A 12,374-nucleotide genomic window follows, 5' to 3' on the forward strand; every position below is an offset into this window, starting at 1 on the left:
CTAGCAACATCACCAGCGCTGTAGAAGCATCACCACCACTGAGCAGAAATATCATTGCTGCATAGCTGAACCACTGCAAGCAGAAATGTCAACGGAGCGTAGAAACATCATTGCAATGAGGTGGCAATGCTTGTCCTAGCACAGCCAGTTTTAAACATCATCTTAAATCACTGTGAAAGGGGTGATTATGTGAAAACCCTTGTGTATTTCCCCCCATAGGGAAAATGGTCTGGATTAGTTTCTCCAGGGCAGAAGGGGTAATTATTCTTAGTGTAGCTGTAATTGAGCTATTCATGAATTTTAATCCAGAACAACCATGTTGGTGATTTCCACCTTGACCCTAGTATTATTTCAGCCCTAATTCCTGATTGGTTTTTGGCACCCTTGTAGGTGCACTGTTAACTTTAGTCTCTGGGTTTCAGCTTCTTTGCACTTGATTTTGCCACCAATCCTGTGACTTCCTGATTCCAAATGAGTGGACAGTTTGATCTGTGTCTGTGAAAGACAGACTTACCGATGCATTTGAAGAGGTTTCTGCAAACAGAACTGTCAAGAAACCACATCCCTCCACTGGAGCCAGTGAAGTGAAGGCAGAGGTTAAAGTCTGTCAGGACTCCTAGATGTTGTCAGTTACGACTGATGATTGGAATGATTAGCTAACCAGGGTTGAATCTGTGAAAGAGACACTAGCCCACAGCTTTTCAGCATATTGATGGAACCTCTCTGTTAACATCAAATGTCATAATTCATCAGACATCAAATATAATCTTAATTAGCCTGTTTCTGAACTGACATTTGAGCTGAATGACTCATTTTAGAGTTGAAGCGAATTCCAGCTTCATCGGGGCGTCATTTGCCTAGCAGCGCACAGGGGGTAGTAAGGATCGATCAGTGGCTGCTGACCAGCTGTGGGATGTTCGGATGAATTTCTGATATGCCAAAAATTTTGGTCGGCTATTGCAGCAGAGCCACGGGTCGATTTCCTAACGTCAGTGCCTTTTCTTGTTTCTTTTTTTTTTTTTTTTTTTTATCATTGTGTGGCAAACAGACCAAGATGATCAAGGCAGCACGGTCCTGCCTTCCTAGCATCATTGCTTGAAAACAAAACCTCCATTTGCCTTGGAGGTTTCACCAAACAAATCTTTATTGACAATTGCCAGTATACCCAGAACAGTCCACACAGGGGCCGATTGGCTTGTCCGTCTCAACAAGGACCCGCCCCCAGATGAAGTCGTCTTCTGTTGGCATGTACAGTGTGAGCACTCCGGTCATTGATAGTCGGATTGTACAGTATGCACACATACATCAGGAGCATTGGCTACAGTGTTAAAATATTGACGACACCAACTTCTAAACTCGTCCAGTGTAAGCCCAGCTTTATATTGTTGGCACATTAAACTATCTAGTAACTTTTTAACAAACCCATAAGACTGAATTCATAACATGTTTACTCTAATAATATATTTATATTCCTGCGGGTTAAGGAAGGTTCCATGAATTTCCTAGTTCATTCTGTCCCCAAGCTGAAGAACATCTGACCAAACTACTCACCTCCATCTGCAATTTGGCACCAACCAAAAAAATGTCATCTGCAGCGATGGACAGAACAGAAGAGCATGGCTAATATTTTATCACCTTTGTTACACTGTAATTCTCATCCCGTCTGGATGAGCCTTTAAATGGAGCTTCCCTGCGTGACAAAGTGATGCTAAATGACATTGACATTCACTGTTGTAGACTTGCCCTTTCATGAATCCAGTAGAAATGAATCTAGCTAAAAAACCAGCGCAATAGCTGAGACAGCAAACTAAGAGAAGTTTGATGAGGATGTCTCTATATAAAGCATTTTGATGTGTTGTAGTTAATCTCTGGCTGCTTGCCACGAACAAGGCACTGGCACTGAAACTAATGCACACCTGTGGGAAATAAATCAATGTCGCCAATGACAGGCTCTCATTTTTTATGAGATTGAATTTGTAGGAAAATAATACCATGACTGTTGGATCCCTAGATACACCTCATTAAGCCCTGTCTTCTTTCATATTTCTTTAAGCGGTAGCCTAAATGATTCAACAAACCTCCCAGATCTTCCACACAGAGCAGCTGAGATGGCTTTGTGTACAAATTGATTCAGTCTACAATCCATAGCAATCATTTTGATTAATACTTTACAACTTAACGTTGACAAATATAATGCTAAAAGTAACAGAACTGTAAAGGATGTAGGCAATCTGTGAAAAGTGTAAGACTGCTGGCATTGCTGTTTTTCAAGCATGACACACATTCTTTTATAAACAGATGAGGAAAGCCTGGATAAATCTCTCGGGTAGCGTTGGACTGTGGCTATGGAGTCACTGTGATTTGTGTCCACGGTTTTTTGTTAATTACTTCCCTTCCCTCTGCTTTGGCATGGTGTAAATCCTATCACCTCTATCTTGCATCGCCACTAACCTGACACAGAGTCCATTCATCACCTGATCAGGGCAACGACAAATGGCCTCACACGTAAGAGTGTGTGGTAATAAAACAGCACCTTGAAGTGTAGATTGCATTGGGGTGAGGTGTTAAAGTCTTTGGCGGTGTTGTTTGTGGATTAGATGGGCAAGGTTACATGACATCAGCCAGATCTAAAGGACAATACCATTCGAATAAGGAATTTATGTTATTCCCATCATTAAAGACAAATTAATATTTGGGAAGATGCGCATCTGCCTCTTCTGGGTTGTTCATATCCTCTTAGTTTAAAACTTTTGCGCCCTGGTAGCTGACATGGTAGAGTCCTGATCGCAGCGTTCTGGGTTTGAATCCGACCTCAGGCCATTTCCTGCATGTCATGCCCTCTCTCTCCCCTGCCTTTCCTGTCTCTCTCTACTGTGACTGTCAAATAAAGCAGAAATGCCAAAAAAAAAAAAATCATCTTAAAAAAAAAAGTAACTTTCAATAGGCAGAAATCCTGTGAGGTTGCATCAGTAAACTACACACAGTTTATGTTCTGTGATGTTTTATAGCAAAAGGATGACGGAGGCAAAAAAAAAAAAAAAAAAAATCTAATATTGATGTGTGAAGCGCAACGATCCACCCGCTGGCTGATTCTTGTGTTTGTGATGATTTCAGGTTTGGCAGTCCTTGGTGTTTCTGCTTTATTTGATAGTGATAGCAGAGAGAGACTAAGGAAAGCCAGAGAGAGAGAGAGAGAGCGTGACATGCAGCAAAGCGCTCGGTCTGGAATCAAACCCAGGTCGCTGCAGGAAGGACTTAGCCTTGATACGTGGTACTCCACCTGCACTCTCAGTGTTTTCCCCTAGGCTGACTGCAGTGGGCAACAAGACCTCCAAACCATACAACCACATTTGGTTATTTGTTCCTACCCTCTGATACAACCCACAGGATTGTTTCCTAAATTAGCAAAGCAGGAGATACACCACAAGCCATGGTGCACATGCATTAATACGGTCGCAGTTTGTTCAAGTTTAGGCACCAATAACGCTTGGTTAAGGTTAGGGTACGGCTGAGGTTAAGGTTAGACAGTGTTCATCATCATGGATTAACAACTTACTGTTAACGTTTTCCTCTGCTTTGCTCGCATTCACTGTCACTTTTCTACCATTTGCTCTCTTACTTCCACCTCCCTATTCCTTAAAGGAGTTACACTTCTCTTATTAGAGGACCTTCACGTGGAAGTCCTTTGAAGAATGAGAAGCAGGAGGATTCTGGGATATGATGCACTAGCTGACGCCTCAAAACTATTCCACAATGAGATAGGGTTTTATCATACTTGCACAGTGTGTGCGTGAAAATCATTAGCAGCCCGCTGATTTTTCCCATTAATGCTTGTGTCTAATTTTAGAAAAAAATATTGAAAATAGAAATGGTGCAATATATGAAGCCACTGGCAGAATGAGAAATTAATTATCTATGATTATCTGTATCTATTAATCAGTGGGTGTTGATCTGCACCACATGACCCAATAATATTCTCTTCCCTCGCTTCGAATCTTCCCGATTTGTGGATAAATCTGTGACACCTATGGATTTTGAATTGACCTGCACATCACTACAGTTTAAATCTTAAGTCTGGATGTGTCACCCCCTGTGGGTGCACAAGTGACCATGCCCAACAGCAGACTTTTATCTGAGTAAGTTCAGCAAGTCCACAGTGCCTCAGTTAGTGGGCATGCGATGCTCTTCTCTGTCGATAAAATGGGTATATTTTATATAAAAATGTTTCCCATTGCAGATTTAGAGGTGTGGTGCCTCTTGTCTGGTCACCAGAGTTTTGCATGTTCTTTTTTTAACAGCTTGCAGGTGATATTGTGAAACTGAGTGTACTCTTTGACGAAAGATAGCTCAAGGAAAACTCGCTGATACATTTCAAACGTTCTTGTAGAACCTCTGCCTATCATCATATCTTGTGGCAGTTTTGAAATGGGTTTTTGAGCATACTTTAATACCATGACACCAATGACACCACAAAGATCTAGTTAAACCTCTGGAGATCTCATTTTGTGGGGATATTTTTGAGACTACATGCACTGAAAATGTTTGCCATGTTCACCTGTGATCGCCGATTATATTTCAGGTATTTTGCCTTACAGGTAATCATAAAGAGAGATAGACAGAGTTGAGAGAGAGAGAGAGACAGCGATGATATCTTGGTGTGAAATAAAAATAAATACAATGGGATTTGCCCACAGTCATAAATGTGTTTTTGTTCAGTAATTGCTATCATGTCAACTATTGCTATCGTATTGAGTCATGCAACCAAATGTTTGCTGAATAATGTTATTTTAAGCATGTCTACCGAATACCAACTAAAATGTTTCTCAGTGACTTTTTCTTATTCTTACTCTTATTCTTATTCTACATCGAAGAGTCAAATCAGCAATCGCAATTTTGTATCCTCTGACTTGTAAGATAAAATGGTACAAATTTGAGCTGTAAACGTACATATGAAACAATTCAGTAGTTCTTGCCTACTATTTCCTTGTTAAATCACCTGCTAAAATGAGCTGATAAATCGGTTTTGCTTTGAATTTCTGCTCGATGCTCCCTTTGTGACTGCACTGTGTTTAAAAGGCTTGATCTGTCCCCTGTGTCATCCTGTTGCGTCCCATGAGGCAGATAACTATGCAGATTCATGGAGTCCAGCTGTGTGGAGCGTCCCCGATGAAGCTGGCATTTGTTGGTTCGTGCGCCAAGAACAGTTGGGAAAGCATCCACCTCCACAAATAAACGGAGATTCACAAATTTACATTCAAAAATGCAAACTTCTGAACTGTGAGTGCACTGGCTATGGAAATGAGTGTTTGTGTGAAAACATTCAACAAAAAACCATGATATAATCATGAAGATTTAAAAACATTTCCTCCCAAATGCTTTGATGAATTTACAAATCAGTTGCCTTTTTTTTTTTTTTTTTGTCAAATCGAAGGAGATTGGAGTTGAGTGATATTTGTTTCTGACTCCTTCTGAAACGTTTATCTTTGCATTTGCCTTTCAGCCACGAACTACTCAATAATTTCTAGTGTTAAGAGTCTAAGGTCACAACTGAAATGTGTCGATTGCAGTGGTCAAGCTCTTCCCACGGCAGAGGCTCTATTCAAGCTCTTCAAATTAAAAGCGTGGAGTAATAAGAGTCACTTCAAGTCTTTGGGCTTTCATGACAGATGTTTTCTTCTTCCCATCTGTGCTGGTGGAGAACAGCACTTGATATGTAAAGGAGTGCAAGCCTTACGGTACAAGGGATGTGACAGCGAAAATATAAATAACACAGCCAACTTTTGAATAGGCCGACCAGAAAAGCAAAATAACAAGGTCCACCTATGATTTATATGGAAATCAGCGCAAGACCTTGTAGACTTTTCAACACGAAATGAAAATGAAGCCTTGGTGTTGATATGAGGTTTATATTGCTTTCTTTTTGGTTAGATGTGACTAAATCACACTTGGAAATCCACTCACTGCTCAGGCCAGAGGGAGGAAAATGATGAAACGCACAAACATGCTTCCCTTTTTGCTTTTCTTTAGAAGTGTAATGTCAAGGGCCCTAATAGAACACTAATTTACTTTTCAAGTAGATTCTCCTTTTCAAACAGATTCACTTTTGCTTAAAATTAGCTTTTAAAGACTCCACTTTTTCTAAGTAAAAAAAAAAGAAAAAGAAAGAAAGAAAAAAGACACACAGCTTTTTTTAATTGACTGAGCTTTTTAAAAGGCACTTGGCATCCAGAACCAAATGTGCCTGACAGATTAATGGTATTCAACTAGATTTGGCTATTCTGGGTTCAAAACAAGCTTGTTTGTTCAATCTTCAGAGCAAAAAAGATAATGAAATAAGAGCCAGCTGAGTCATCTCATACAACCTTGTGGCTGTATTTTCAAGGCAAATGTAAACTTCAATGTGCCTCTTGAGAGTTTTGAAAGGGACTCTACTAATTAGATCATTAAATGGTTTTGGCAAAAGGGCATTTACATGAACCTAGTATTCCAGAAAATAGCCTGTGTCCCAGTTAAGGTCATATTATATGCATCCTGATAGAGTATTCATGAATGCCGCTATACACAGTACATAAATAAACAAATCACTGCAAATATTACCATGGAAAGAGGACTCCCACCCACTGAAAAGCAACATTAAACAGGACGAGGTGTATACACGGCTCAGTAGCCCAGCTTTTATTTGTATATTCTGGGTACCATCCTAAGGATTTTCAGAATTGGGGGAAAGAGCTTATGTGGAAATATTTACATGCTGCAACTCAAAAATGTAATGTTTGAACATCTTATATATCTATGTCTATGTCTATATCTATATCTATATCTATATACACACACACACACACACACACAGGCGTATGTGTGTGTGTGTGTGTGTGTGTGTGTGTGTGCGTGCGTGCGTGCGTGCGTGCGTGCGTGCGTGTATTTTGTGCCTTTGCTGCTTATTTGATATTTTTATTACTCCCTTTTCATTTGTATAGATTTTTAATTTTTTTTCTTATTGCTATCTTTTTTATTCAATATATTTTTATTTATTTCTTGTATATGTGCACTACAGGGAAGTTGCAATTTTGTTGTGTGCCTGGTCATGCAATGACAATAAAGTCCATTGCATTCCATTCCTTACACACACACACACACACACACACACACACATATGTATATATATGTGAGTGTGTGTGTGTGTGTGTGTGTGTGTATACACTGAATTTGTTTATTAAGCAAAATGTGGTTTTGATGGTGTGTAGCAGAAGCTTTACAGCCCAGATTGGCATAAAATGCTGACCATTTTGAAAACTGAAAAGTGAAAGTGAACAGTGCCTGAAAGTGCATTAAGTCACCAGATCTTTCTGGATGTTGATAACAGGAAAACTACAGTTATAAACGGCAGTGACATTTGGAAGATGATGTTAAACTTTCTTTAAGTGGCAGTTATTTTTAGTTATTTTTATTTTTAGAGTGTTAGCTGGGGGGAAGTCCACCTCAATGGCAGGAGGCTAACAGTTAGCATGTGGAGCATCCAGCCAGCATCCAGCACTCAGTAACAATGAGAGGAAGATAACACCACTACTGTCCTACATAACAGCTGGGAGGGAAGTGAAATAATATCACAGTTTTCAAAATGGGTGAACTATCCCTTTAAGTAGAATAACTAAAAGGGAAATCAGATTAATACAGACCCAAGAGAAAAATGAGTGCTAATGAAGTGACGTTTTCCACATCAGATCAAAGCAGATGTCCATTATTACAGTCAGCTGATGCTATCAAGTGACCCTGGCTCAGCCTTTCTGATGTTAATTACAAAAGTAATGCAGCATCTTGCGGTGTCTTCTCATGGAGAAACAAATCAAAGCACCCAACAGTTTGACACCAGCTAGGGTGGATACCAGTAATGTAATATGATTATTTCTTCTGTGATCTTCTGTATGATAATTTATTCTCATTTCAACCCCTTGGAACTTAATCGGCGATGGGTGATATTCTCATTCCACCATGAGCCCTGGCATGTCAAATGGGGAGACAGAACGGTTACTCAGATGACATGATAATTACCTAGTACCACGGCCCACAATGCAGCAAGGTCATACTGTAACTCCCATGGTGGGTAATTTTCCAGCCTTTTTTTTATAGCACAATAGCAGCACACAGTACAGAGAGGGAGAGAGAGAGAGAGAAAGAGAGAGAGAGAGAAAAAAAGAGAGTTTGGCTGAGAAAAATAACTGAGGGAAATTAGCATTTGATTCCAACCACACTGTGACACCTAAACTCTCGCTTTGCGGAAGTGGTTGTGGATGTCTCTCAATACAGCCTCTCCTGCAGTAATAAAACGTGTATTACATTAGGGCTTTGGGGAGATGAGGGCTGGGATTTCACAACACAATTAGGCTTTATTCAAGGAAGTTCACTCTCTTGTATTGATGCACTTTCAGCCAAGGTAGAGGTTACGTTTTGTTACGAGAACAGAAACCAGCTCTGGCAGGTGTCGGGCACCATATATCCTGCCTTCCTTGAGTTCAAGGAAATTACCGTCTCATAAAACTGCATCACGCCCTCACTTTGGCTTCCCAACTTCTGAGGTAATTGGCATACATCACGGCGCCCCGGGCAATCAAATCTGGGCCGATGACGTGCCGAACACATTTTCGAGAAGCCTCTGAGAGGAAGTCCTTCACGGTATAGCAAAAGTTTTAAAGGGGATTCAAGGGAAGAATTTCAAGGTACCCTGGTTTCTTGACCTAATCCAGGATGAGGTGCCTTTGAGTTGAATTATGAGCTCAGACGGATTATTGACAGATACCACCTAGTCATTACAACATATGAATAAAATGACTTTTTTTTCTTGGGAATTTCCATTAATTTAGTTGAAATGGAACAGCGTGCGATTGCCCCACAAGGGAAACTCTGCATCCATGTATGAAGAGAAACCCAATAGATCCTCTTCGCTAAACTCCACCACCAGGGACTGTTATGGTACAAAATATATTTGGGTAGCACTGCACAAATCCTTTCCTAGACTCTGCATGTGCATGTTCAGAGGATGTATATGTTCAGGATACAGTATACTGGGAGAAAGTGATATTTATGCAAATTTGCAGGGAAAATATACAGTGACCATTTGACACTGATGTGATTTTTATTTTTTCTTTCATTATATGTGCTGTGGGTGCATGAAGATGTGCATGTAAGCACTGTAGATAGGATTTGCGATAGGTATTTGTGACACATATTATCAAGTATCATAACACATTATTTTTGTATCATGTACTAACCATGTGCTGCCTTCAATGTTTTGCTTTTGAAAAAAATGTAAAATTACTAACCTATGTTTTTCCCCATTGGACCAGAGATGGCTAATAGGCTATTTTTGGAATATGAGTTTACCATTGAAGGCAGCGCATGGTGAGTACTTGATGCAAAAATTATGTATTAGGGGTGAGGTAGTCAATGTAAGGGTTCGTATTTATATTTACATCACTGGGGAGAAATTCATCCTGCTGCCCTTAACTTTTTACACTGAGCATTGAAGCTTTATTTGACTGATAGAAATCTGTCTTTGTGGTATTTACATAGAGATGAAAGATCTTTAGGTCCTATTTCTAATGCATTTATTTCTGACCTGGCACAGCTCCTCTGTGCCATTTTTAAGTAAGAGACCAAATAAGAAAAAAGACATCAAATGTGAGTCAACAAGCCTTAATTTAATGGTGTGATTTTAATGGTATTAAGTCAATTCCCTTCATCCAAAATCCACAAGCAAAGTCAATGCAGGTCTCTCACCATCTTAAATCAATAGTCTCTTCTGATATAGCTCCCACTGGAGCGCACGCTGTCTATCCTGTGTATCAGGTGACAGCTGCTGAGCACAGATAAAGATGTGTGTGGTCAAACAAGCAGACTTTGATCTAATGCTCCTATCTCTACCAACAAGAGCCCAACCTCCAATCAGCCACCTGCCAAGCCAGCCGGACAGCCAGCCAGCCATCCAGCCCACCAGCCGCCCTGCCAGCCCCTCAGCCAACCATCCAGCCAACCGTTCAGCCAAGCAGCCATGTGCCGGGCGAGGGGAGGAACAGGAGGATGATCAATCCTAATCGAGTACTCTGCAAGAGCTATTTCTGATTTTATTTTTGCAGATATGGTTGCTGGTGGTGGACAGTAGGGGCGGAGCTGGGGAAAGGGACAGTGGGCATGGGTGGGCTTGCACACAATGACACCTGTAGCATTGGTCCCTGGATGGAAAATAAGTAGGGATTTTTTATAATTTTTCTGTTTTACAAAAAATGGAAAGGAGTGAGAAAAGTAACACTTCATTTTACGGTCCATTAATTAATTGCCATGTATTTACAAGAAAATAAGTTGGACAACAAAAAATAGTCAATGGGACATTGTTCTGAAAGTGCATTGTAAGAACTTAGTACATTCTTGTTATAAATCTTTTGGAAAGGAGATGGTGACACAATGTTATCATTAAAGTCAGTTGATTACCAGGAATTTACAAGGAAATACGATTGTAATTATAAGTATTACAAGGAAATTATTTTGAAACTTGATTGTAAGAGCAATAAAACAAAATAAATGATTGGTAAGTGTACTGAAACCATAGAAATTGAATGGGTCGAACCAGCATTATACGGGAATAGTCCTGCCAGTGAACCTACTGGCCGCCATCCTTGAGGAACCGACTGAATAATTTTACTGACACTCCCATCGTGACAACACAAGCACCTGGCGATCAGTGGCTCTCTCTCTGTCACAGTGTGTTTGGCTCACAGCAACATCAAAGGAGTAAGTAAAAGTTAACACACAAAATGGTTTGCTGCTAAAGTTATTAAAAATGACTGGAAGATAATTTATAGCCTTTCTCAGGCAAACATTAATATTAGCTGATTAGATGTTGTCAGCTCATTCAATTTCTATGATTGAAACCTACTTAGAAATTGGATGTAAATAAAATATTCTCATTGGGAAAGTATGCCCTAGACAGTTGCTGCTTTCAAGTACTTTTCTAAATACCTCCTGGGAATTTATTTAGTACCTACAATCCAGGTTCCACAGTGTAAAATGAGGTGTTACCAAAAGTCACATAGTCAAATGATACATTTTTACCCACAGATTGTAATATACCAATTAAAGAGGCAATATGTGGATTTTTACCGCCCCATAGTACAAAATGACCTTTATCTGTAGGGAGTAACTCAAAGATTGCTTGGGCAGATGTTGCAGTTTCTGGCTTTCAGAACTCTCCAGCTTATTCTCTGTTTTGGAACAGAAGTCCTTAAGAGTTTCAAGATATTCCCAATGAGGGACGGACCGGGACAATTATTTGTACTGGGACAATCAGCCAGAGGCTCTTCTTCCTGGAGGCTGTCCCATAACATTGATAAAATGCACTTGAGCCAAAAAATACTCCAAAGAAACTTCAGAAATGCATTTGCACAGATGTGTTTTGTCAGGATCATATACAGGGACAGACTGAGAAAAAAAAAAGTCACAGGTTCTGCAGGTTCTCCGAAACCCCCAACCCAACCACCGTCACACAGCGTGTACACACCAGCCCCTACCACCACCACCACCTGCCTGCATCACAGCAAATCCACAGTAATCTACAAGCTTCCTGAACCAAATAAGGCCCTCTGAGGCCTACTATTTTTAAGATAAAGCAGAAGGCGTATTAAGCAAAAAATTAACCGTTTTCCCTAATGAACAATGCTGCATCATCATGAACACTCATACATCAGATAAACAGCACAGCCTGTGATCCACAAATAAACAACCGACAACCATCATGAATGGTTAGTTGACTGACTGAGCTCTTAATGCAAGGCACAACAGTGGACAACTTGTACAGATGGATTTTAAAAACGTTTGTTGTAATATGTTTGTTCATGCAATTTCTATACATTTTGAATAACATAGATCTATATTTCCACGTATTATTTAAAAATCACAGATTGAGTCAGTAATAATTGATTTTGTGTGTTGGGTTGTATTTTGGGTTCAAAGTCTATTAGCCTATTCTTTCTTTCATGTCATTTTAGGACATTTTCAGAATTAATATTAACTACTTAGTAGCCTAATGTTATGTGATAATGATTAGAATGGCAAGATAAACAAGGCTAAGAGCCCAAATATTCAGTAATCATGACTTAATAAAAGGCTACTGAACTACCTCTGACTTGCTATCTGTGAAGTTTTCTGCATTTGGCTGCAGATGTCTCAATAGTTGTTGTTTTTTTGTTTTGTTTTTTGTTAGTATTTCTGCTCCATAGTTTCTCTTTATATTTTGCCTCTCCATTATCTTAGCTTTTGTAGTGCCGGTGCTGAGTTCTCCACTCTGTCTCAAACACATCTGAGTGAGGAGGGGAGGGGTTGCGGGG

At 39.9% G+C, this 12,374-nt stretch overlaps 1 protein-coding gene across 1 annotated transcript in view; it reads right to left on the reverse strand.

Moving 5' to 3' along the window:
* The window catches only part of tecrl2a (trans-2,3-enoyl-CoA reductase-like 2a), a 58,601-nt gene extending 57,329 nt beyond the window's left edge, over window positions 1–1,272 (reverse strand). Inside the window, exon 1 of the mRNA XM_030079980.1 lies at window positions 1,166–1,272. Coding sequence (XP_029935840.1) covers window positions 1,166–1,272 — 107 coding nt within the window. The remainder of the gene's footprint in view (window positions 1–1,165) is intronic.
* Window positions 1,273–12,374: the final 11,102 nt, after the last annotated feature.

The sequence above is a fragment of the Myripristis murdjan genome, chromosome 20 (genome assembly GCF_902150065.1).
Source record: "Myripristis murdjan chromosome 20, fMyrMur1.1, whole genome shotgun sequence".
Lineage (NCBI taxonomy): Eukaryota > Metazoa > Chordata > Actinopteri > Holocentriformes > Holocentridae > Myripristis > Myripristis murdjan.